The 25,584-nt window shown below is 35.0% G+C and overlaps 3 protein-coding genes and 1 pseudogene across 11 annotated transcripts; all 4 read right to left on the reverse strand.

Annotated features, from left to right (window-relative positions):
- Window positions 1-103: 103 nt before the first annotated feature.
- LOC110634397 (uncharacterized) lies at window positions 104-8,003 on the reverse strand. Of its 9 annotated transcripts, none has more exons than XM_021783374.2 (9): window positions 7,571-8,003; window positions 5,938-6,045; window positions 5,164-5,853; window positions 4,046-4,125; window positions 2,367-2,837; window positions 2,191-2,244; window positions 1,922-2,017; window positions 1,296-1,367; window positions 104-548 (listed from the first exon to the last, which is right to left on the reverse strand). In XM_021783374.2, exons 1-8 carry the CDS (start codon window positions 7,575-7,577, stop codon window positions 1,317-1,319), a joined length of 1,557 nt encoding a protein of 518 aa, XP_021639066.2. In that variant the 5' UTR covers window positions 7,578-8,003; the 3' UTR covers window positions 104-548; window positions 1,296-1,316. The 9 variants fall into 9 exon arrangements, with proteins under 9 accessions (XP_021639066.2, XP_021639065.2, XP_021639068.2 ...); XM_021783373.2 differs by having other exon boundaries at window positions 1,296-1,373; XM_021783376.2 differs by lacking the exon at window positions 1,296-1,367 and having other exon boundaries at window positions 1,926-2,017; window positions 2,367-2,801.
- Window positions 8,004-9,803: 1,800 nt separating this feature from the next.
- LOC110634406 (signal peptide peptidase) lies at window positions 9,804-15,787 on the reverse strand. Its single transcript, XM_021783388.2, has 12 exons — window positions 15,628-15,787; window positions 15,179-15,355; window positions 14,345-14,460; window positions 14,101-14,252; window positions 13,902-13,987; window positions 12,749-12,876; window positions 12,034-12,084; window positions 10,923-11,009; window positions 10,711-10,780; window positions 10,357-10,493; window positions 10,168-10,245; window positions 9,804-10,025 (listed from the first exon to the last, which is right to left on the reverse strand). Exons 2-12 carry the CDS (start codon window positions 15,216-15,218, stop codon window positions 9,945-9,947), a joined length of 1,026 nt encoding a protein of 341 aa, XP_021639080.2. The 5' UTR covers window positions 15,219-15,355; window positions 15,628-15,787; the 3' UTR covers window positions 9,804-9,944.
- A 758-nt stretch (window positions 15,788-16,545) lies between these two features.
- On the reverse strand, window positions 16,546-17,701 carry LOC131174665 (blue copper protein 1b-like). The gene is made up of 4 exons (XM_058138418.1): window positions 17,675-17,701; window positions 17,319-17,329; window positions 17,075-17,205; window positions 16,546-16,859 (listed from the first exon to the last, which is right to left on the reverse strand). The coding sequence occupies exons 1-4, from the start codon at window positions 17,699-17,701 to the stop codon at window positions 16,546-16,548; spliced, it is 483 nt and encodes a 160-aa protein (XP_057994401.1).
- Window positions 17,702-22,728: 5,027 nt separating this feature from the next.
- LOC110634387 (receptor-like protein 9DC3) lies at window positions 22,729-25,307 on the reverse strand (annotated as a pseudogene).
- Window positions 25,308-25,584: the final 277 nt, after the last annotated feature.

Consider the following 25,584-nt stretch of genomic DNA (forward strand, 5'->3'; position numbering starts at 1 on the left):
TGTTGCCATCTTTGCAATGATTGAAACTTTAGGCTCATAGCAATTTCCAGGTAAGTATCAGATTGGAAATCAAAAGAAACACTATCCCCAAGCGTCAAGAGAATAGCCAATTGAAAGAATATATAATTGAAATAACGACAGACAAGCTGAGAATGGATTCATAATTGTTTTGTCATCACTGCCTTCTACCTATCAAGGTTAATTGATCAGATTTACAATCAGAATTCGTCAGAGTACATTTTCTTCCAGAAAGCATAATAAAAAAGAATTTGTACAACGTATACACAACCGACAGCAGCAATTAGTTGCCTCAGTCAGCTAAACACTTCACTCCAGTGTTCTTAAAGAGGTTTCCTATTAGCATATGAAACACATCCTCTTTCAAATGTACAAAATTATAGCACCTTTGTCTGGGGAAAATGGAAGGTGATCTCAGGAACCCATTATACCTTTCTACAATCTATCATCTTTCAGCTCCTCAATCCACAGAAGAATTGGTTTTTGCAGTTTCATCCTCACTGAAACTGGATGGCCTCTCCATGGCAGATCTATGAAATACACAAACCAAGGATGTATTGGTAGATTCGAAAAATAAGTTGAAAATTTCAGGCACAAGACAAGTTGAAAAATCACTATGCAGCAGAGACGAAAAGACTTTTTTTTTTTTTTAATTTTGAAAACAACTCAATGATGAAAGAATGATAAACTCATCACTGAGGACAATCAACAACCAAACACTCAAATAATGATGACCCGTAAGGCAATCTCAACCAAAATAATGCACCCTATACACTTACCAGTTACACCTTGCATTTCCAGAAGTCAATACTGGTGTGAGTAAGTAAACAAAAATAATGCACCCTTCTCTACAAATGCTTGCACTTTGCAACATTTACATGTGGGGACCATGTGAATTGTGGGATGGATCCCATGTGTGTGAGTGAAGGTGCAATTCACAAGGAGTGTCTGATAATCTCCCATTTCAAACATATAAATCTGGTCCTTTTTTAATGAATATTTTCTGCAAGGCTAAAATATTAGAGTCTAGTAGTCAGATATTTTGTCAATCTAACAGGAGGAATAGTACCAAATCTTCTTACATGATCAGCCAGTTTGGACATAGAAATAAAATTGACAAGTGCTATGCACCAAATATAATTAAGACAATTATTCATGAAGAGGTAGAGCATAATTCCAGGACTCTGTAACCTCTTATTGCCTGTTGAACATTCTGAATTTTTGAACATCATTGAAAGCAGAGCCAATGGTTATAGTTTCTAGATACTCAAGCTTACACATTTGCCAAAATAGTCGAATTACGGTAATGTGTGGTCACGTTTGCATTTCAATCCCCCTTCTCTCTTCACCTGCCTCTACAAAGGAGAAAGGCTTAAAGGATGGTTTCCTTGATTATGCAATCCAATGACCATATTCTTCTAATACTTATAGTAATCCTATTCAAGTTAGCGATCATGATGAGAAGCATACAGCTGCCATTCAGTGCGAGGATGAAACAAAATAAATAGATGATTTCTCCCAATGTTTAGCAAATCAGTACCTGGGCTTAACAATGTGAGCTACTGCAACTTAAAGAAATAATAATAATAATAATAATAATAATAATAATAATAATAATAAAAGAACTAAACCACGTGACTGCCAACAAAATCAGAGCTTTCCACCAACTTATTTCAGAAATTAAAATGCTGGCTAAATAATCATGAGAGCTGATAAAGTTCCCAAATTCTCCTTGAAGGGTGAATTGATGATTAACTATAGGTTTTACTCAACAATCAATCAAAGTCTATGAAGGATTGACACTTGACAAATACAAGTGCCACAAATGCACATGCCCATGCACAGAGATAACACAAAGAAGAGTGCATTTACATAAATAACAAGTCAGTGCAGAAGTATGTACCAACCCTTTATTTGAATTTGTGTTTCGGGGCATATTAGGAAATGCTGCTTTTGCCACGCATTCTTGAGAAAACTCAGCTCTGAATCGCTTCGTAACCTTCAATATTAAGCCATAAAGCGGAGAGGGGTCAAAAATTGAAATGCACAATCATATGTTTTATATGTACATACGTACAGATATATTACGTAATTTATATGTACAGAAAATATTGACATAAGTTGACCACATCATGAACTCAATGTCATTTCATTTGTTGGATGCATCCTTACTCTAACTGGGTCTTGATATTCTTTTGTGCCCTTCTTTTCTCCATAAAGCTTTTCCTACACATACCCAACATACAAGTTAACATAAGAACAGTCATTTGTGAAATGCTACAGCATAAAAGCAGAAAGGTGTAAAGCAAATACAATACAAAGCCGAAAGGTATAAAGCAATGAAAAACCTTTGTCATCCTTGTAGATAGAACTCTCTCCTGTGCATCAAGAGATTTACTGGACCCAGGGATCAAATTTGAAGGCTTAGACATACAATCATTCTTTTGGACAATGTTAGGGCTGCCATTGCCATAGGCATTCAACCAAGGGTCTGTCTGTTCACTAATAACTTTACCACCATCAGGATGATGATGGTTAGAAACAGTATCTGGTATTATGCCTTCAGCACCATGCTTAGAGCTCAACTTATAATTTCTTTTGCTGCTATGAATAGAAATTTCAGCAGCAAGATCATCACAGTTATCCGTGGCAGACTTCCCACCAGGGTTAGAATTGGAAAATTTGCAAGAAGTCGATTTCTGTTTTAATTGGTGGCGAGATTTCTTCTCATGTGAATCAGATGCATTATTGAGGTCACAGTTTGGCCCTTCCATATATGAATCCTGGGAAATCATCTTGGAACTATATACTTCATATCTCTGCAAGGTTATTAATTGAATGCAGAAAAGGAACTACCATAAAGTTCACATTGAATAATAATAAAGATAACTGAAACATAATTTGGATGGGAAGTCCCTTAAAAGTTCAAGGCTAGTTGAATTGTTCTTTAATTTTAGAGATTCAAAATGCAGAGGTGTTGTTGCAAATGAAAGTGCTGGTGGTGCAGAAGTGAAAACTTAAAAGGGAAGATGCCATTGCTAGTGGCAGTTGACTGTAAAGCATAGCAATAGTGCAGTGAAATCATGACAGCATTAGACAGGTAGTGACCTCATTGGAAAAGAAGGACAGGCAAATGGAGACAAATGTTTCTATCATGGATCTCCAGCATCTAAGCCTAAAAATAAATTTATATCTTCTATGATATTTCTACTCTTATAATTTGCCTATCTATGAGTTGTTCAGCATTCTGTTACAAAATGATCCCAATCCCGATCTAAATATGTAACCCCATCACAGCCTTTTGTATCTCAAAAGATGAAGAAAACATTATGTGACATAGAACAAGAAAAGAGTAAAGAGATCAAGAGAAATAAATTTTGAAGAACAAAGAGAAACAAATTTTGAAAAACTTCATTTAATTGTCAATAATAATCATTATAATCAAATCTCCTACATAATAGAAAACCTAGGCCTATTTATAGAGTTTAGCAACCCTGATTACATTGGGATTTTGAAACCCTAAAACAATGAAATACTAATTCCTAAATAATACAAATATACTCGTTATGTTTGCACGATGCAACTGCTACAAAAATTTCAGTCATAATTTTCTGCTGGCCAATGGGATGCACTCATGCACAAGCATGCAGAACATAACACTAAGGTGTTTTCAAAATACAATGCCAATATGATAGCTGTGTAATGATATTCACATTAGTTAGAAACTTTAGCCAGGACATAGTGTATACAACAACAATTTATCCTACTCAGCAAGACAAATTCTCATGATATTTGCAGCTACTGTTGTGAAGAATTTGTTTTTTACTTGAAAATATGAGTTCTTACCATTTAAATTGATTCAAACGAGTTTGTTGTTACACTTTAAATATGATTAATATTTTGCTAAGCCCACCCTCTCAATCTTTCTGCACCTTCTAACATGTGATAACCTTGCATACTCACACTAACAGTTCAACTTCCAAAGGATCTCCGAAAACATTAAACATAAATGAGGAAATCCACTTACACTGCTGATACTTGATTGCTTACGAACTCCAGAAACATCAGCAGAATGAATCCTGGCAAGATCTCCAACACAGAAAGCTCCTGCCAAGGTAGTTAAGAGAAATAAATTAGACAGACAAAAAAAGAAGAAGAAGAAGAACAAATTACATTATATTATGAACAAAGAACAAAGACAAGGCAATGTTCAATACTTCCACAAGGAGTAGCAGAAAAGTTCATTAAAAAGAAGCCAAAATTAAAGTCTAGCATCCAGTGCCAAATCTAAAAAAAAAAAAAGGAAAAATCATCAATTAGATTTTAAAGCTGCTAAGATATTTCCAAAGAAGAAAAACCATGAATAATACAAAATTACATCCAATCTATCTTGAGAATCCTGAAACAACATAAAAATTTTACAGCTCCAAATGGATATAGAAACAACTAGACCACTTATTTGCCAGACACAGCAATTCCAGGTCAAGAAAATATTGTTGCATTCAGTTAAAGGTCAAAAGGATGAATATTTTCTTCTCCAAAAATGAAAAAGATGAAACTTTGAAAACAACCACTTTAGGGAAACAACTTAGATGAATATTAGAAATAGAGCTTTTTTTCTGGCAGTAATGACTCTATTTGACCCCATCAATCAAAATCTCAACGGCAAATCAGAAATTTACATTATCAATCTTCTTTATCGTCAAATGCTCGCTGTTGCTTTTTTTCAAAAAAAAAAAAAAATCAGAAGACATTGTGATTGGAATAAAACTTTTGAGCTTGGACTTGAAGATGCTAGATAGATTTCCCGTTCCACATATCCATAACTGGTTAATGTTAACAAGACCATCAATGCAACTCTGCAACTCTTTTAGATGGTTTTGCAGGAAAAGCAATGTGTATCTCTACTCAACTTGTGATATACATAGTCACTCAACTACCAAATGCCTAAAAACAGTAAATCTGTACGCCTATATCAGCATTGTGACTCCTTTCTTAAGAAATTAATTAAAATTCCAAGAAAAGCTTTTTTTTTTTTTAAATGAACTTAAGAAAAATAATTTAATTCAGTTGTTACACGTTCTCTTTTGGATGCACCAATTTCATGGAAGAAGATAGAAAGAGGCTCCTGAAGTGATGACATACCATCGACCGGATCCCTACTTGAGGATGAAAACGCTCCAGGAGGAAGTGGCTGGAATTCAACACCAAGTGGTGGACCATCCTCCCTATAGTGCTTGCCCAATTGCCTTTTGACAGCAGTAATGGCAGCATTTTCAATTTCACCCTTCACTTTCAAATAGCCTGATGGCTTATACCTCATGTTATTGGCACCCTTGGGAATTGATGGCCTGCTAGCTTCATTCTGTGTTATGTAGCTAGAAGTTTTGACATCATGAGGATCTTCACTTTGAGAAAATAACTTATCCTGCAAAGATGAGCTACTCTCCGAGGATGTATCATCCACGCCATTAACATTCCCTGTGTATCGACTCGTACGATCGTAGTTGACATCAGCAGCAGGAAGACTGTGGCCATAAAGTCTGTGACTTTCAACTTCCTTTGGATCAACTTTCCTATAATCACCTTGTTTAGTGCTGCCACAAGAATCTTGCCATAAACCACTCCCACGATCCTGAATAAGGCCACTAGACCAATCCTGTCGACCATTAGCACATGCATCATCCTTTGACAGTCTTCTGTCAAATGTTTCATCCTTTGACAATCTTTTGTCTTTCAACCTTCTGTGGCAGAACCAACTAGATATTTGTTTTTCTGTCAACCTTATCTGCTTTGCAAGTTCTGATTTCATTTCCTCTGTGGGATAATTGTGCTCTGAAAAAAAAAAATCCTTTCAAAAACATAATGACTAACCTCAGTGGATGCACTACATAAATATATCAAGAAAAGAACGAGGACCATTATAAAATTTCTCCAAAGCCATAATCTGGGCTGGCGTCTTGAGTATCCTTTTGGTATTCTTTTCTGGAGATACTCCATTTTCTTCAGAGTGAACTTCACTTGAATCTAAAAATTGCGTCCCCAAGAACAAAAACAAACATATGAGTGATGACATGTCATCTTTCAGAAGATAACATTTAGACCAATTTGCAATATGCATAATTTTTAAAATCAATGCCATTAAATAGAAAGCATACAAACATTTATAGAAACAGAAATACCAAAAGTACAAAGGAAAAACGACCAGCTCAATTTAGAGCATGAAGTGTAAAAGCGACCTTCTGTTTGAATCCGGAAACTAAATTAATTTTTTGAGATAAGCTGTATCAATCTAGTTTTTCTATATTGCTTCAAATAAGATTTATATAGTTTGTATCAGAATATATGCAAATTATCTTGTCACATGCTCAATCCCTGATCTTAGGAGCCTTGACTTGTTTTAAGCACATACAACTACAACAACTAATTGCCTTCAAATATCCCCAAGATAAGTCCACCGTCGTGTTAGCCAAATATGATTGCAAATAAACAATACAGAAATGGTAAAATGTGTTTGGCAATGATTAAGTGATCAGATGTCCCATATGTCAATTTACATTACATCAAAATGGCTGGCAAGAACGACCCTGCAATTGGTCAAGAGCTCTTGACTCAAACTATTCTCCAATCCATTCAATGAAATAAGCCCCAAAACATCAGAATTTTATTACAAAGAAATCATCCTCCGTTGGTAGGCATAAGCATTAAGCACTAGAAAAAAGAATTAATGACAGAAGAAATTCCTTGAATATGCAATCCACCATCCCTTATCTTCTTTTCGTGCACCATCCTTAATTTATGAAGAGAAAAATAAAATACAGAGAATTTTACAAGTTGAGATTCCTAAGTATCTGCAAATGTCCTTAATTATAGTGTTCCGACTCTTACACTTCACTTTACCCCAGTGCCACTGTGTCCAACATTTCTTCATATGGATTCAAATGGTTCATAGCCAAAGCCATATGAGCCCCTAATGACATGACATTATTATGTAGTTGATGCATTCCATTGAAATTTCAAGAACACTTGAAGGGTAATACCACATGTCCTATCATAATAAAAAAAATAAAAATAAAATAAAAAAAACTTAGCATTCCCAAAACATAAAGTTTCATCACACGTTAACAAAAACAAATGAAGGAAAATTCAGATACCTATTAATTACCATTGGGAAAGGCGTTGACCTGAAAACAGCCCATTAATTCTATTAACAGGATAAGGTAGAAAGGAAAAGAGAGGGAAACATCTGTATCTGTATGGTAAACTTTTCCACTAATTCCAACAGAAAAACTTAAACACCCTAAACTCATACAAGGCTAGAAATTCTAACAATTATTTTTATGGTACAACGCATTCAGCTGAAGCATAGCATCCGAATTCTCTAAAACACAATTACACATTCTAATAACAAACCCAACCCAAAATCAATAAGCACGGCTCTCAATGCAATATGCATATACCCAAAAAAAAAAAAGAAAAACTGCAAAAATTAGCCAACAACAATAACTCCAATTATCTAAACTGGTCCTGAGATTGCGAAATACAATATTACCTTCCATGGTTGGCAATTTTCCAGGGATTCTCTTGTTTTTCTCCGTATGTGCGTTCGATTCGCTCAAAAAGAGAATCCCATTAGGCCATGATTATCAAAAGGAGAAAATCCAATATGGGTTTCGTGTGATTGATTAAATATATCCTTACATCCAATTAATTCTCAAGTCTACACAGAGGGAAGAGACAAGAGGGGTGGGTTTGATAGGGAGTGAAAACAGGAAAGGCGAAGAGGGAATTGAATTCTTCTCTGTTTTTTGTTGGGTTGCATTTCCATCCTGATTTCAATTAACTTTTTTTACAGTTAAGTTTCCTTTGTTTAATTAAATGATTTAATACTTATTTTCCCAGAAGATCAAATCAAAGAGCTTATAGATCAAGGAAAATACGTTCATCTCTATTATTAGGCTTAAGTGCTTCGTCGTATTCGTGGGCCGCATCATGGGAATTGAGAATTGGGTCTTTCTTTGTGTTTTATCACCTTCAATTCAGCACCCTCCACCAACAGTACCAGGCGCCCGCTATTTGGTTTAGAGAAATAAATAAATAATTTAATATTTTTAAATTTGAGCATGTAATCCTTTTTTTAAAAGAAAATAAATTATTTAATGTTGTCCAATTTAAATATAATACTTTAAGTAATTAATTGAACTTAGAGGATTTATTCCTTTTCATTAACGAATTAAAATATAAATTATATATTTATCAAAAAATAAATTAGATATTAAAATTTACAAAATATGTTAAATTACATTTTAAATCACATTACATGGATATCAATTTTGAAAATTTTAGATGAAATAGATAAAATTTTTTCTAAAAATTAACATAATCAAATTAAACTTGTCCAATTGAAAGTCTATGTTGTTCGATTTTATCTTCTAAAACAAAACACGCAACATGGGGGGCACCCAAACATATTCCATACTCCTTTTACAATCTTTGCCCCGTTTTAAATGCAATTATCACTGCACAAATTTATTCTCATTGCTCACGCAATTTCCTAAAACTCATTTTAATATCTCTTTTCTTTTACTTAAGTAAAATAAAAGATAATTTAATTAAATTAAAAAATATTTTATTACAATTTAAATGATTCAATTATTTTATTAATTACCATATGAAAATCTTGATAAAATATTTAAAGTTATTTACTTTTATATATTTACTTTAACTAGTAACTAACTTAATGACTAAACTAAGCCCTATAAGACAATATTAATTGTTCTAAGGTCATGTCGGCAACAGCTTTTAAGGTAGCGTTTATTATTTTGATCAGAGTTAAAATACTACTATTATTTATACTGTTCAGTAACATAGTTTTTATACTAGTATTTAGAGGTTCATTAAGTAATTCATGAAAAGCTACCCATTATAGCTTTTAGAGGTTGAAGGAGCATTTTGAGTATGAATAATAAAATTTTATTATTATTTTTACATTAATTAACCACTAATAGCTAATATTTAATAATTAACAGCTAATAAAATAGCTAATAGCTACCAAGACAACTACCGGCTATTACCAAATAGGACCTAATAGCTATTAAGTGGTTTAGGCAATATTAATTATTCTCATAACTGTCAACTGTTAACGGTTAAATATTAACTATCAATAGTTAATTGTTTATACAGTAATTTAAAGCAAAAGTGTTTGATAAAAATAGTTATTGGATTAGTGATTAAATATAAAAATAGCAGTATAATTTTTTTAACCATAGTCAAAACACTCACTCAATTAAAAGTGATAAATTTTCATAAATTACTCTTTCAATCTCTAAATAATAGTATAAACATTAGAAATGATAACTTTTCATGAATTAATAAATATTAGTACACACATTATACTACCGAACAGTATAAATAAAAGAGTTAATGTTTTGACATCAAAATATTAAACGCTACATTAAAAACTATTAACGAACAAGACCCTAATGTAAAATAATTAATTACAAATAATTTTTCAAATACCAAAAGAAAATCCCCTATTTTCCTATCCTCTCTTCTACTCCCTGCAGATTCAGAACTTTCCCTATACGTATTTCATTTGGCAAGCCAAGTGGACACTGCTTCCATGCAATAAAATTATTTAAAAAACCCATGCACATGGTTGACAAAAGATTCAATTACCAAAAATAATTAAATCTCTCAACTCAAGCTTTTAGGACTTCATTAGGTAAATCATGAAGCCTTTGAGAATGAAAAGTAAAATCCAAGAACACCCATTATGATCCTGCTATGAGAAGCTAAATTTGTATTATTTTTCCTTAATTCCAAAATCTGTTACAACTATGTGCAAGTTGCACAAGTTAAGTTAGTCAGGATTTCATCCTCAAAGAAAACAACAATATTTCCATCCTGCACTACAAATTTTTCATTCATTCAACCTTTTTGGCAGAGTTGGTTTCGCTACTATCTTGAGACGAAGCAGCACTCTTGGATTCGTTGAATTCCATCAGCTGCAAATGACACCAAATAACTTTTTTTAAGAAAAGGGAGACCCACTTAAAACTATAAATAATTGGCATAACAGAAACCAATTACACAATAATCAATGTCCGAAACAGAAAAAGTATCTTTAAGGGTTCCATTTGAACAAACCGGTTTAACTTCACCATTCCATATGACATGAGCTGCTAAGAATCCTATTACAGCTGGTACAATATACAGAAGTGCAGGCTGAAAGTTTAGTAAGAAAGCACAAAAATTAGTATAAGATGATCAAATTTATAGAGTATTGCAATCATAGGGTTATTTTATTAAGAGATCATATTGAACAGGTCAAGTGACCTGTGCCGCTTGGAACCAGTTCATGACAACAATTGTAAGGACCAAACCAAATGTATATCCCACAAAAGCACTCTTAAAATACTGGCTGTCTTTTCCTCTAGACACATCAAACCGCAATGCCAGAGCTACAAAAATACCTGAGAAGGAAATGTGTATATAAACAATTAATGACAAGAGGTAGAGCCCTGCTTTATAATAGTTACCTGACAAGCATTGCAATGCATGCTCAAGATTCAGAGATCAATTTCATATTCATGTACAATAGTTAACAGTCTGTCTTATTCAAAAATGTTGAGAACTAATTCATATGGCACCAAACAGCAGATGTATTAAATTGAAAATTGAAAACCTTACCAGGAATTACAATATCACCAAGCCCAAGCATGGAAAATGGATGTGTAGCATCTGCTGTTGGGAACAACAGCTATGGAAGAAACAAGTAGTTATATTATTAGTCTAATATGAAAAAACCATATCAAATGCCACATTATCAACACATGCAACATCTTACACACAAACACATAAAGCAAGGCCAGAAAAATTTTTCATCCAGTAGAACAACTAACCTTTATAGGAGCATCAAATGATTTTGCAACACTAACCATAACAGGAGTGAAGAAAACCCAGAAAATATCATATACAAAAAGTCCAGCCTGTAATAGGTAGGGCAAAAAGAAATGTCATAAGCAATTGCCAAGTGTCTGGAATGGAAACACACAGAAACAAATGATAACACAAGCATTAGTTTAAATATAATGAAGTTCAAGATGAAGCAGCTAAAGTAAACATCCTTGGTGATCATATCAGTCAGAAATAAAAATGCCATAATTTTTCAAGAAAGGTATTAAAAGTCTTCATCATTAGCAACAAATAGACTTTCCCTTCCATTTGGAATTCCATGGATTTTGCCACATGTTCTGTTGATTGCAAAGGTGATAAGATGATAGCATCAGAAGCCAAGGGTGGTAACCTGGTGCCAGGAGTTGTGATAGCGCATAACAAAACTGATGAAAGCAGTGAAGCAGCCAGCGTGGTGCTACATATTCTATAGAAATCATTCGAGATGACAACAATCAAATGATAAAATGCACAGTAGTGGAGGTGGTGGTGGTGATGGCAGCAACAACAGAATAAGGACACTATCATACTAATAATTTGAATCAGCAGGTTTGTGAAATTGGGCAAATGACCATGCTCCAACAAAAAACCATAAACAACTTCCAACATACAAATGATTCCATTTCCATAATTTGCTACAAAATAGACAATTTATGGTAAATTAATTTCAGTCAATGTTACAATTCAATTCTTGAATGTAAAGGGTTAAAAGGGGGGGAAAATGATTGCATTATCACAAGATGTTGAATACTTAGTAGAAAGAGAGAGAAATCAAAATGATAACTTCTAATTTCACAACTCAATTAGCAGGAAGACAACAAGCCCTGGTTCTGGGGGCAATAACACCTTAAGACCAGGACATTTAAGAAGAGTTTATCTAATGCAAGGAATTGCAAGATAGCCTACTATGACATATCACAGCGGCCAGACAATCAAAATTGGTAATAAATAAATAAATAAATAAATAAAACATAATTTATATAGGTTGCCAAGTAACAGCTATCTGCAATTTTTATAAATAAAAAAAGAACCCTACAACCAGCGAATGGAACTTCTTACCAGGAGGATCACACCAGTCTTAAAAGACCCAAGGGAAAGCATTTCAATTCCCTGCAAAAGAACAAGAAGAAATCCTTCACTCACATGTACACACATTTTAAACATTTCTGACTCAGGAGAAAAAGAAAATTTAAAACTTGTAATAAAAAATTAAAAAAAAAAAGAAACTTAAGAAAATATTTTCCCTATTCAACAATCAACACCGCAAGCGTTTCACATGCATATGCATGAAGATTAAAATTGCAATTTATGAGGATGACACTCTATAAGAAAAAACCAGCTATTAAGGACAAAGTAGCACTCACTGAAATCCCTTAAATCATGCACTAATACGGCGATATACTATGCAGAAAGAAATTTATCAACAGCCCTCAAACTATCTTGCAATTACAATGGTGACCAAAATAATATACAAGCAGAACTATCAAAACTAATTAATAATACTAGCTCACATATAATACATGGCTAGTTGAAGTAACATCTAAGCATCAAACATTGAAGAAGGCGATAGAAAAGCATGAAATTACCAGGGTAATAAACAATGTGATCAAGATGATAATGAGGATGATGCGAGCAGCATAATTCTAATGCAGAACATTCAAAACTAGAGATAATTTCCCAAGCAACTAAAGCCAAAAAAAATAGAAGAAAACAATTGTTTACAAATAAACATCAGCAAAAATGAGAATATGAGATTTGCTTTAAAGATGCAGACCTGAATACAGAAAGCCAAGCCCAAAATATTGTTAGCCAGCCAATGCTTCTGGGCAGCATACCATGCACAAAAAAAGGTTCCAGGAATTGCAGCAACAATCTGAGATCTTGTAAACTCGATCTCCAAAGCTGTGTAAGAAAGGTGTAAGGAAAAACATCATTCTGCATAATGCAAGCAAGATGTCAACCAGATCCAATAAAAAATGAACCTTGGAAGACTGATTAAATGCTTTAACATGCAAACAATAATCATAACAGGAAAACACTAGATGACACCAGAAACCAAGCACACAGAACCCAAGAGGCAAACATTTGAAAAACTAGTCAGGCTCATCCAATTGAATTCTTAATCAATAGTCAGATAGTTTGAGTGGCAAATAAAGCTCCAGTTACTCCAGTTCTTTACATTATCTTCATATGCCTAAGACACTTTTCAAACACCTGGAACAAGACACAAGTACTTTGGCACAATCTTCCAAATACAAGCAAAACAGATGAAAAAACTGAATATAGTCAAGTTTGATGGGGGTATGCATCTAACATTCTAACTTGTTAAAATCCAAATTTTTAGGCACAAATAATTGGTTGAAGTTACATGTATCCATTCATTACAATTATGAAGGGTTTTTTTTCCCCAGTTAGCCTCATGTTTCAAATTGCACAGCAACAAAAGATAAAGTTCTTATGGGAAAAAATTTTGTTGGCAAAGGAAGAGTAGCCACTATTGCTTTTAGGAAAGCAAGGTCAGGAACAGAAATCCATTGCAATCACATTAAAAAAATATAACTATTTGAGAATCATGCTCAGCAAGAGAAATATAAAAGCTTTGGCCAAAGGGACAGAAGAAAGATATTAAAGAGAAAAGTAGCATCTATAATGTTTGTTTACTTTCTTCATCAATCAATTCCCTTCTCTTTTTCAACCAAACCACTTTTCTAACTCTCCTCTCTCATTCTCTTCCTCCCCCCACCAACCCCAACCAACCCACACCCCCCCCCCCCCCCCCCACCTCTGTCTTTTTAAAAAAAAAAAAAAAAAAAAAAATGCAGTACACAATTTCATGGACCATCAACAATAGTGGAAACAGAACGAAATTTAAAATCCAAAGCAATCACACTTAAAACAGAAACATAGAAAATCTTAAGAACACATACAGCGGAAAAATGGAAAATGCCAAGTAATCAGATCATCATTCCAATGCTTTGGCAAATAACGTTTAATAGCTGGTAACAATGTTGCCCTGCAAAAAGTAATAATAATACTAATAATAATAATAATGAGGAAGTAAAAAGATTTAAATGGACTTATATCAAATGTGTAATTAGTAAAATAACCCATACAGAAAGAACATACGAAAGAGCAATGATTCCAAGCACAAAAAAGTAGCATGTCAACACAGCATTAACCAAGTCTTTTGAAAGAAACTTGAAGAGTAAGAACAGTGATAATAGCATTGCACTCCCAACAAAGGGAAAGCGCATTGCATGTTCATTAGACATCGTCTCCTGCAAGATTAAAGAAAACAAATTTCCAGTAAGCTTCACTTAGATCCATCGGCTTAACAAGAGAAAATGAAAAATGCTGTTGTCATACTTACTGAAGGTGGAGTTGGCTTAACTGATCGGTAGCATCCAACATAGACTGTGAGGCATGCAGTCAGGATGACATTTAAGTTCGGGTCTACCTTCACAAGAAGTGGTGCCAATGTTAAACCTGCATTTACGGTCATAAATATGGTATCCAACTAACGGAACAAAGGACCAAGTTCCCAAACACGACAGGATAAAAGAAAGGTAGCATCACATAGATTATAATTATGAAACAAAGCTATCACATTGAAAACATTATAATCAACAAAGAGCTATTAAATGAGGAAGCCAATATCCTCAAACCCCTTCCCTAAATGATCATGAGATTCATGAATTCAACCTCATGTATGCAAACTATAGATCTCCTTCTTTACTATTTCTTGTATGCATATAATAGCCTGAGTTACATTTACCAAAGATTTTTTGATATGCAAGAAACAAAACCAGTTACATCCATTTGTCAAGAATGTATCGCTGCTTCAACCAGTTACATCCAGTTATATGTATCTCTCATTTACACTAAATTGTAGCAGCTGCTTCAACCATAAAAAGCCCACATAATTATGGCAGTCATCCACAACACATAAAAACGCTAAGCAACTAAACTAAACTCAGCCCAACACCAACTGGGGACAGTTATACATTACATGAATCCTTTTTTTTTCCAGCCATTTCAGGGCAACAAGAAGAAATCTTGCCAAAATTTTCAATGATGAGTCGAATAAACAGATAGCTGCCACTTAACATCGGGAGATTAGACATTGCATACTCGTCACCAATAACTTACAGTCAGCACATTATCAGATTGACAAAAAAAAAAAAAAAAAAAAAAAAAAGCAAACCTGCTAAAGCAAAATTGGCGAGACGTTCATTGTTCTTCATTGTTTTCTAATTTAATCAAACCCTCTGTAGAAAATTGAACAAAGCAAGAGTCTGAAGAAGCCCAATTACGATAAAACAGTCCAGTAGCGAACTGAAATCTATTGAAGGACATTCACTTTACGATCCAGAACCTTCAACTGAATATAAAAAGTAAAAAAAAAGAAAGTAATAAATCATGATCCCAAAAAAAAAAGCGTGAATTAACATAAAATATAAGAAACACTCTCATTTCTTTATAATTGAGATCAATTACACTCTGCTTCTCACAGTTCTGAACATATTAATACTGATCTATGAGAATCAAAACTCAAAATTCTGTTCCTCAAATTAAGAAAAAAAAAAAACTTTTTCCGGTCCTCAATTTTCTCGGCAACCAAACAGAAATCAGGGGTCAAACAGAGAGAAGTACCTGAGATTTGTCCTTTCTCTCCCTAACTGTTACTGCACAAATAGATCAGGGAGACTTTTTGTCAAAGGTTAGAGACTGATAGGGTTTTACCCAAATGTGGACGAAGACATTGTAGCTAACATTTAGAGCCATCATATTCATCATGTCAGTCATGTAAGATACCTCACTGCCAATGAGATGAGAAAGGTTTGCAGAAAATAGCCACCCAATGACTATTGTATTATTTCGAAAAAATAAAATGAATATTGCACTACACGTGGTTCTATCTTATTTGGCGTTGACGGTAATTTTCTAGCAAAAGCTATAGGTAGAAGCTTTTGATGATTTTTTTTTTATCATCTTTATGAATAATTGGGCGCATTAGTATTTAGTATCCTAAATTAGGATTAGAATGGTATATTATTAGGTTATAATTGAATAATTAAATTAAATTAATAAAATTTAATTATTTTGATAGGATTTTTAATTAATAATTTTAAAATTTTTTATTTTTAATTTAATTACTTTTATTGAATAATTGAATTTATATTAATTATATTTTATTAATAATATATTATTTATAATTATTATTTTTATCATTTTGTTAATAATATTTAATTGTAATTTTTTATTAATAATAAATATTTATTATTTTTATAATTAAGAAATAAATAAAAATATGTTTTATTATTAATTAATTAATTAATATAAAACTTATATTATACTGAATGTTGAATTTGAGTTTTAGTCAGAATTAATTATATAAAAAATAATGTTAATCTATAAATAAATTCAAATAAGAGTGAGAGAGAATTAATATTTAAATTCGAAAACTAATTAAAAAAAATCTCCAAAACATTATGAACCGACGCAAAACATTTTTTCGGATAAATCCCCAATCAGAGCATGACCCAAGTCTCAAGTCGATGTTGCAATTATTCACCACCGAGGAGTGTTGATAAATGGTATCTTACTGGCAGCCGTTTCCTTGTAAGGTATACCGCTGAGTGGAGAAGGTGCCATGCTTGGAGCTGGAGCGGGAGCTTGAGATTGCACAACTATGGCAAGTTTTTGGCCACCAACCTCGCAGTGCTTGCCGACTCCACAAATATACCCTTTTTTTCCAGGTGTTGTTAAGACAATTGTATCTTTTCCAGTAGTCAAAGCCTCGTTTAATGATGGCACAGTGCAGTTCTGGAAGGCGGTTCCATTCACCTTAAACACATTGTGGGCACCAACAGGAAACTGGAAGACTACAAAATTCAACGAAGTGATCGGCTTAAGTTTCTAATCTAACATTTAGAGAAGAAAATCAGATAATCAATCTAACACAAAATGCTATCATATTGTTAATTTTTGCATGTAAACTCTAATCAAACCTGAAGGCATGAGTCAGTTTTCAAGAAAAAAAAAAATGCAAATTGAGCATGCAATTATTGAAGAGTGAATATAAGAGGAATAATCTTACCTAGTTTGTCTCCAACTTGGAAGTCCTTGCCTTGAGCCCAAGCTTGATAATCATAGCCAACAGTCCACCCTGATTCGTCCCCAACTATGTACTCTTTTGCCAAAGTTGTGATTGGAACAACGGCAACAAGGAGCACAAAATAGGACGAATGCACGATGAGAAGCCATTAGATTGATTAATAGCAGGTAGCTTTAATGTGTTGAGGACTGGAGATATATATAAACTGATCTTGTTATTTAGATACAGGAAATATATCTGACAACAATAACAGAGTTGAACAAAAAGATAGAAATAGACACACAGTAGAAGAAACTTTTCACTATATGTGGAAGAGATTACAATATGAGAAGACAATATTTTTCTCTAAGATTTCCTTCAACTCACACACTTCACACCTCTCATCTCCCTTTTACACAAATATAAGAGTTCTATATATATATATATGAGTCGGTTACGGTGGCTAAAATAACCGACTTATACAGCTAATATAGCACTCTGTTTTCAACATGGTTAAGCAACCATTTTACAGCAATTTATTTGCTGGACAAAAGCTTATCAGATATGGAAAGAAGATGTGGGTCCAGACTCAATTTCCACTACCTTCCTTTCACGTGCATATACCGCCATACTTCGATACTTGTAATTTATAATCATTATTATTTTAACTTTCAGCCGAAAGTGGCTTTACCCTTGACAATCTCCCACTTAAAGTCACTTTTGGTGAGCTTTCAAAAACTTTCTCCTCTTGCCAAATCCATGCTGCTTATGTTTCCAATAGGCCATAGAAGGATCTACACCATTTAAACTTATTATCGTTGACTGGCTTTGTCATTACATCTGCTAGGTTGTCTTTGGTGTGAATCTTCTGCATATCCACAATTCCTTCTTCCACTACTTCTCGAACAAAATGATATTGTACTCCTATGTGTTTTGTCCTTGAATGAAAGGCTGGATTCCTTGCAATGTGCAAGGCACTCTAATTGTCACAATATACTGAAATTTTCTGTTGAGTGTGCCCGAGTTCTTCCATTAACCTTTGAATCCAAATTGCTTCCTTGCATGCTTCTGTAGTTGCCATGTATTCAGCTTCTGTAGTAGACAAAGCTACAACAGCCTGTAACTTAGATAGCCAGCTTACAGCTCCTCCAGCAAGTGTGAACACATAGCCTGTAGTGGATTTTCTTTTATCAAGATCACCTGCAAAGTCTGAATCAACATAGCCTCTGACAATTAATTCTAATCCTCCAAAACATAACATAGCATCTGAGGTTCCTTTAATATATCTTAGGATCCTCTTAACAGTATTCCAATGCTCTTTACCAGGATCTGCCATAAAACGACTAACCATGCCAATTGCTTGAGCAATATCTGGCCTTGTGCAGATCATTGCATACATGAGGCTTCCCACTGCTGATGCATACGGCACTCGAGACATTTCCATCCTCTCTGTTTCATTGCTAGGACACATACTTGAGGATAATTTATAATTCATAGAAAGTGGGGTTGAAATTGGCTTACAATCTTGCATGTTGAAGCGCCGCAAGACTTTCCTCAGATAATTCTTCTGAGAAAGCCAAATCTTTCTATTTTTTCTGTCTCGGTTAATTTGCATCCCTAAAATCTTATTTGCTGGTCCCAAATCCTTCATATCGAATTCCCTAGCCAACTGTGCCTTCAATTCTTGGACTTGATCTTTGTTGGGGCCTACTACTAACATGTCATCCACGTACAACAGTAGAATGATAAAATCATTATCACCAAACCTTTTGTAATACGTACAATGGTCTGAATTCAATCTGTTGTATCCAAGGCTAATAATGAAGGAATCAAATCTCTTATACCAACACCTTGGCGCCTGCTTTTGACCGTATAGAGATTTGGTTAACCTGCAAACCAAGTTTTCTTTTCCTTATTCCTCGAAACCTTCTGGTTGGAGCATGTATATCTCTTCTTCAAGTTCACCATGAAGAAACGCTGTCTTTACATCCAATTGTTCTAAATGCAGATCCAATGCAGCACACATAGCAAGGACTACTCTGATAGTAGCAAGTCTAACAACTGGAGAGAAGATCTCAGTGAAGTCAATACTTTCTTTCTGAGCATACCCTTTAACCACCAATCTAGCACGATATCGTTCTACCTGATCATTACCATCTCGCTTGATCTTGTAGACCTACTTATTACCAATGGCTTTCCTTCCTTGTGGGAGTGGAACAAGTTCCCAAGTCTTATTTCTATGTAAAGCTTCCATTTCTTCTTGCATTGCTGTCATCCACAGAGAGGCATATGGGCTCTTTATAGCCTCCTGAAAGGTTGATGGCTCTCCATCTTCTGTTAGAAGACAATATGCATCATGGCTTGCCATAACATAGTCTGAGTGCCATGTTGGTTTCCTTGTTTGACGTGTTGATCGTCGAACATCATTGGCCTCATTTGGTTCTTGTTCTTCGTGCTCTGATTCTGTTTCAGAAGAATTTTCAGATTTTTCTTCTATTTGAACTGTAGTAGTCTCTTCAGAAGTGCTGTCATTTTCTTGATCACTTTGCAGTTCATTTTCTGCAAATATTACATCTCTGCTGACTACAACCTTGCGAGCAGTGGGATCCCACAGGCGATACCCCTTAATACCATCAACATACCCCAAGAATATGCATTTTCTGGATTTCGGATCCAGTTTTGTTCTTTCTTGAGAATTATACATTACATATGCAGGACACCCAAATACTTTTAGTGAAGAATAATCTGCTGGCTTACTGCTCCATATCTCCATTGGCGTCTTTAATTCAATTGCAGTTGATGGTGACCGATTTATCACATAACAGGCAGTTTTGACTGCTTCTGCCCAGAAAGACTTGGCAAGACCTGCTGTTCTCAACATAGCTCTTGTTCTTTCCAGGAGAGTTTTGTTCATCCGCTCTGCTATTCCATTTTGCTGAGGTGTATATGCAACTGTAAATTGCCTTTGAATACCCTCTTGCTTGCAAAATGCCAGAAAGTTACCATCCGTGTATTCTCCACCATTATCTGTCCTTAAGCATTTGATCCTTTTCCCAATTTCAAGTTCTACTTGTGCCTTGAAGTCTTTGAATATTGGAAACACATCTGACTTCTTCTTGATTGGGTACACCCATAGTCTCCTGGAGTAATCATCAATGAATGACACAAAATACTTTGCACCTCCTAAGGATATTTTTGGTGATTCCCATACATCAGAATGAATCAAGTCTAGAATGTTTTTGCTTCTAGCAGTAGATCTATTAAACTTTAATCTATTCTACTTGCTTAAAACACATTTCTCACAGAAAGGTAAGCTTACCGATTTGAGTCCAGGAAGCAAATTACGTTCAGCAAGAATCTTCAAACCACGTTCTGACATATGGCCTAGTTTGTAATGCCACATCATTGTTGTTTCTGATTCTTGGCTAACTGCTGCAACTGATGCATCTACTTTCTGCAATGTATCTCCTCAAAGCACAAATAGATTAGCTGTGATCTTTTCTGCCTTCATCACCACCAGAGCATCTTTTACAACCCTCAAGACCCCATCTACAATATGAGTCTTATATCCGAGGTTATCTAATTGCCCAAGAGACAATAGATTTTTCTTCAAGCCCTTCACATGTCGTACTCCTTCAACTGTTCGAATAGTACCATCATACATTTTTAATTTGATAATACCAACTCCAGCAATTTTTAAGGTATTGTCATTTCCCATGAACACAGATCCTTCCGAGATAGATTCATAAGTGCAAAACCAGTCTCGTCGTGGAGTCATGTGCCAAGTTGCTCCCGTATCCATTATCCAAATATCAGTGAGCTGTTTTCCACCTTTAGAACTTATTCTTTGTCACTGCATGCAATTTCTCCATCATCTAAGGTACTTGCAACACATCCTTGAGAAGTTTTTGCTTCAGAGCTTTTTCTCTGATCTTCTTATAATGCCAACAATCCTTTTTCACATGCCCTCTTTTGCCACAATGGTAGCATTTAAAATTTTTCTTGCTTCGTGACTTCGATCTGCTATGGTTTTGACTCCCACTAGAACCATGTTCCATTGATCTCCCTCTCATCATCAATAATGGCTCTGTTTGTTGCGAAGTGAACAATTTATCTTCTTTGTTTTTGCGCCTAGACTCCTCTTCCAAAACAGCAGCTGCAACATCATTGAAGACTAGATAGTCCGTGAGAACATTATTTGTCAAATTGATGATGAGTTGATCATATGAATCGGGTAGACTTTGAAGTAGAAGCTCTGCACGTTCATTTTCTGCTATATGATATTCCAACGCTGTAAGTTGAGAAAATAAAGTATTAAGATTGTTGATGTGATCCGTTATTGATGTGGATTCACTCATTCGAAGAGTATAAAGTCTCCTCTTTAAGAAGATCTTGTTGTGAAGTGACTTTGCCTCGTACAATCCGGTGAGCATGTCCCAAATTTCTTTTGCTGTCTTCTTTTCTGCAACACTTGATAAAACTGTATCTGCCATTGCTAGATGTAGATTAGCAATTGCATTGTCATCCATCTCTTTCCATCTGTCATCAGTTATCCCTGTGGGTCTGTCCTCAATTGCCGCTAAACAATTGTCCTTCCTCAAAATTGCCCTTATCTTCAATTTCCATAGGGAGAAATTACTCCCGTTGAATTTCTCAATCTCATACTTGGCTGCCATGGTATTGACACAGACCTGCTCCCCAACTGAAATCAGTTTACAATATCTACAACCTTTGGCTCTGATACCACTGTTGAGGACTGGAGATATATATAAATTGATCTTGTTATTTGGATACAGGAAATATATCTGACAACAATAACAGAGTTGAACAAAAAGATAGAAATAGACACACAGTAGAAGAAACTTTTCACTATATGTGGAAGAGATTACAATATGAGAAGACAATATTTTTCTCTAAGATTTCCTTCAACTCACACACTTCACACCTCTCATCTCCCTTTTACACAAATACAAGAGTTCTATATATATATGAGTCGGTTACGGTGGCTAAAATAACCGACTTATACAGCTAATATGGCACTCTGTTTTCAACATGGTTAAGCAACCATTTTACAGCAATTTATTTGCTGGACAAAAGCTTATCAGATATGGAAAGAAGATGTGGGTCCAGACTCAATTTCCACTACCTTCCTTTCACGTGCATATACGGCCATACTTCGGTACTTGTAATTTATCATCATTATCATTTTAACTTTCAGCCGAAAGTGGCTTTACCCTTGACATAATGTTCTGAAGGATAGAAGGCAGGTACTGTCTACAAGAATAACTTGGAGAGCTTTTTATAGAGTTTTTTTATGGCAATTGCAAAAGACTTTGACTACTAAAGGCCAAGGACGGCATGGTGGCCGAATAGAGGGAATTGGACTGCATAGTAAATACATTCTTCCAAGTGTGTGCGCTTACAAAATTTGGAGATGATTACAATATTTCCCCACAAGCAAAAATTTTTGGGCCTACTCTCGACTCTATATGCATGCTATGGAGAATATGAGGTTCCAATTCAAGCATAATCATTTATCAAAATCAATAATTATTCAGTCATGTATGATATAAAAATTTGAATTAATCATCTTAAAAAAAAATTAATCCTATTCTTTTGCCTCACTCTGAATGTCTTCAGAAACTATTCCTGCTCTCTCAAAAGCAATATGGTGGCTGGTAATTGTCATCACCATAAAATTCCTTCGACAAAGGTTCCCCACAGAGCCCAGAATTTCCCTCCAATGAATTGTTTTCGAAGGTACTGAATTGGTTCCCTTGTGGTGTAGGACCTGTGAGATGATTATATGATACATTCAAGAATGCCAGAAAAGTGAGCTGTATCAGCTGTTTAGGTATCTCTCCTGAAAGCTTGTTCCCAGAAAGGTTTAAAGATTCAAGCACTATTATGTCTCCAAGCTCTGGTGGGATATGACCTCTGAGATCATTGTAGGAAATGTTTAACAAGAGAAGTGCTTTCAAAGTTCCAATGACTGGAGGAATTTCACTATCAAACCTGTTGCTAGAGAGATCAATGGCTATTAAGAACTCGAGAATTTTCTCATATTTAGTCATAGAGCCTTTGTTTGACATTGTCATTGAGTATCAATTCGAATCATATATACCATTTAAAGCATCGTATTTTGAAACATGCATCTGATTGCAGATACCTTAACTGGTCAGCAACCAAAACTTTCATGGCAACCCAATTCTCAAAGTGTTCAGATGGTAACTTCCCTGTAAAACTATTGAATCGATCAATGATATGCAATTTAGGGAAGTCAATCTGGGTTTGTTCAGGTTTCCTGTTGCACCATAGAACCCATTTGATAGCAAAATGAGAACCCTTAACTCTGGAAGAGTGCCTAACCAAGATGGAAAGGTATCATGCATCAGATCGTCTCCAAGATCAAGAGTCTCTAGCATGGTACAATTGGCCAGTGATCTTGGTATTTGCCCCTCCAACTGATTCTGACTAAAATCAAGCAATGTCAGTTGACAACCCTTGGTGTCTGTTGGACCGATGGCGCCCCCAAGTCGATTGTTCCGTAGATTTAGTATTGATAAAGAATTGCCCAAGTAGCATAAATACCGTGGAAGCATGCCACTCAAATTATTATTTGACAAATCAAGGACTGAAAGAGAAGTTAAATTCCATATCATTTCTGAAATTTCCAGTCAATTATCGTAAAACACAGAAGCTGATGGAATTGGCAGTGAACCTTGTTGCAGATTATTAAATGAAAGGTCCGGAACCATTAGACTAGCCCAGGGAAGAATTGTTGGAGTTTCCTCAAAACCTGTTAGAAAGTTGGACTCCAATTCTAAAGACCAATGAGTTTCCTTACTTACTTTCACCATCCATTTGGGTATCTTGCCATGAATGTTGTTGCCAGAAAGGACTAAAAACCCTAGATGATCTTCACCACGCAAAAAATCTGGGAATTCAGTCAAGTTACATGAACCTAGTCCTAAAATGGTTAGCTGTGGAACAGTGGCATTGGCATTAAGATTAAAAAACTACTGGCAAATTGTTATATGTTAACTGGAGGTCCCAGAGGTATTTCATGTTTAGAAACATGTCAAATTTTAGAGTGCCACTAAACGAATTGGTTGCTAGTTCAAAAATTTGAAGATTGATGAGCTTAGAAACTGACTCTGGGACAGGACCATAAATTTTATTCTCTGAAAGTGCCAATACTGTTAATTGGGTAAGGTTCCCTAGCCAAGATGGAAATCGACCTGTAAGTTGATTTGTACGAATGCGTACTGCCTGTGTCAGGTTCTGAAATGAATATGGGATGTCTCCATATAAATTGGTTTGGTCTAAATCCAAGTAATAGAGTTTGGTTAGTTTATCAAGCCAAGACAAGGTCCAACTGCTAAAGTTATTGAAGGCAACTGAGAGGTAAATTAGCTGAGTAAGGTTTGCTAGTAAAGACGGAACTTGACCTGAAAACTGAAAATTACTTGCATCCAGCTGATGCAAGGACTTAAAGCTATCAAGTGAATATGGTAGATTACCAGAAAAGCTGGTATTCCCCACAAAAAGCAATTCAAGAAGGCTGCTTTGGTTAAATTATGGCAAATATCCTGTGAGAAATGGATTAGAGTGTATGATGAGAAGTTGAAGATTTGGCAGCTGGAAAATTCCTGTGGGAAATTCTCCATACAGGCTACAAATCTTCAAGAACTAGAGATGTCAAAGAACAAAAGTTTGCAAGCTTTGAGGAATGGTAGAAGATATGTCAACCTCACCTAAGTTGCCTCAAGTGGGGTAACATCTCAACTACCCTTTCCAGTCTTGGATTTTGGAGCTTCAAAGCATTTCCTGAGAGATCAAGTGACATTAAGTTTGACAGCTGAAAGATTTCAAGTGGGATTTGTCCAAAAAAGTCAGAGAAAGAAAGGTTAAGATAGCTCAACCTCGAAAGGTTACGAAGCTTAGGAGGAATTATGGATTGATTGAAGTCATTGTCAGCAAGATTAAGACTGCGAAGATGAACAAGGCGAAAGAGGCTGCTACTGGAGTTGATTGAACCATGAAGCCAGCTACAGCCAAGGTCAAGGTTATTCACATGACCAGTGTCCTTATTGCATTCAACACCTTCCCAAGAGCAACAATCTCCTCCAATCTTGCATGATTTCACCTTTGGATGTGCATTTGGATCGCAAGAAGCAGAACTATCAAGGATAAGGCTTTCCTTGAATTGCAACAAGGCAGAGCTCTCATCCATGACAAAAGGGCGTCTAGAAGAAGAAGAATAAGCAACTATAAGATTAAGCAAAGAAAGTAGAAGGATTAAGTGCGTGGAAGTGAAGAGACTGAAAGATCAATCAATAATTGCTTTTCAAAACTACAAATGAAACAAATGCTGGGTAGCTTTTATAGACAGAAATTCCCAAGTGTTTTGGAAGATAAAAGGTGTGATTGAATTAACTTACAAGTCAGTTAAACTTACTTATTAACTACTTATTATAAGTGAATAAATCAAATATTTGATTTGGCTTATA

Source organism: Hevea brasiliensis, chromosome 16 (assembly GCF_030052815.1).
Source record: "Hevea brasiliensis isolate MT/VB/25A 57/8 chromosome 16, ASM3005281v1, whole genome shotgun sequence".
NCBI classification, from domain to species: domain Eukaryota; kingdom Viridiplantae; phylum Streptophyta; class Magnoliopsida; order Malpighiales; family Euphorbiaceae; genus Hevea; species Hevea brasiliensis.

Excerpts from the sequence above, each read along its gene's own strand:
- LOC110634397 (XM_021783372.2), bottom strand. Across the intron at positions 2,838-4,045 it reads AGCAATCAAGTATCAGCAGT|AGATATGAAGTATATAGTTC; the intron begins GTAAGTGGATTT and ends ATAACCTTGCAG. Across the intron at positions 2,245-2,366 it reads TATCTACAAGGATGACAAAG|GAAAAGCTTTATGGAGAAAA; the intron begins GTTTTTCATTGC and ends GGGTATGTGTAG.
- LOC131174665 (XM_058138418.1), bottom strand. The coding sequence starts at position 17,701 with ATGGCGGTATATGCACGTGAAAGGAAG. Across the intron at positions 16,860-17,074 it reads CCAAGTTGGAGACAAACTAG|TCTTCCAGTTTCCTGTTGGT; the intron begins GTAAGATTATTC and ends TGAATTTTGTAG.
- LOC110634406 (XM_021783388.2), bottom strand. The coding sequence starts at position 15,218 with ATGAAGAACAATGAACGTCTCGCCAATTTTGCTTTAGCAG. Across the intron at positions 13,988-14,100 it reads CTTGGAATCATTGCTCTTTC|GGCAACATTGTTACCAGCTA; the intron begins GTATGTTCTTTC and ends TACTTTTTGCAG. Across the intron at positions 12,877-13,901 it reads GCATTTTCCATTTTTCCGCT|CTTTGGAGATCGAGTTTACA; the intron begins GTATGTGTTCTT and ends TTTCTTACACAG.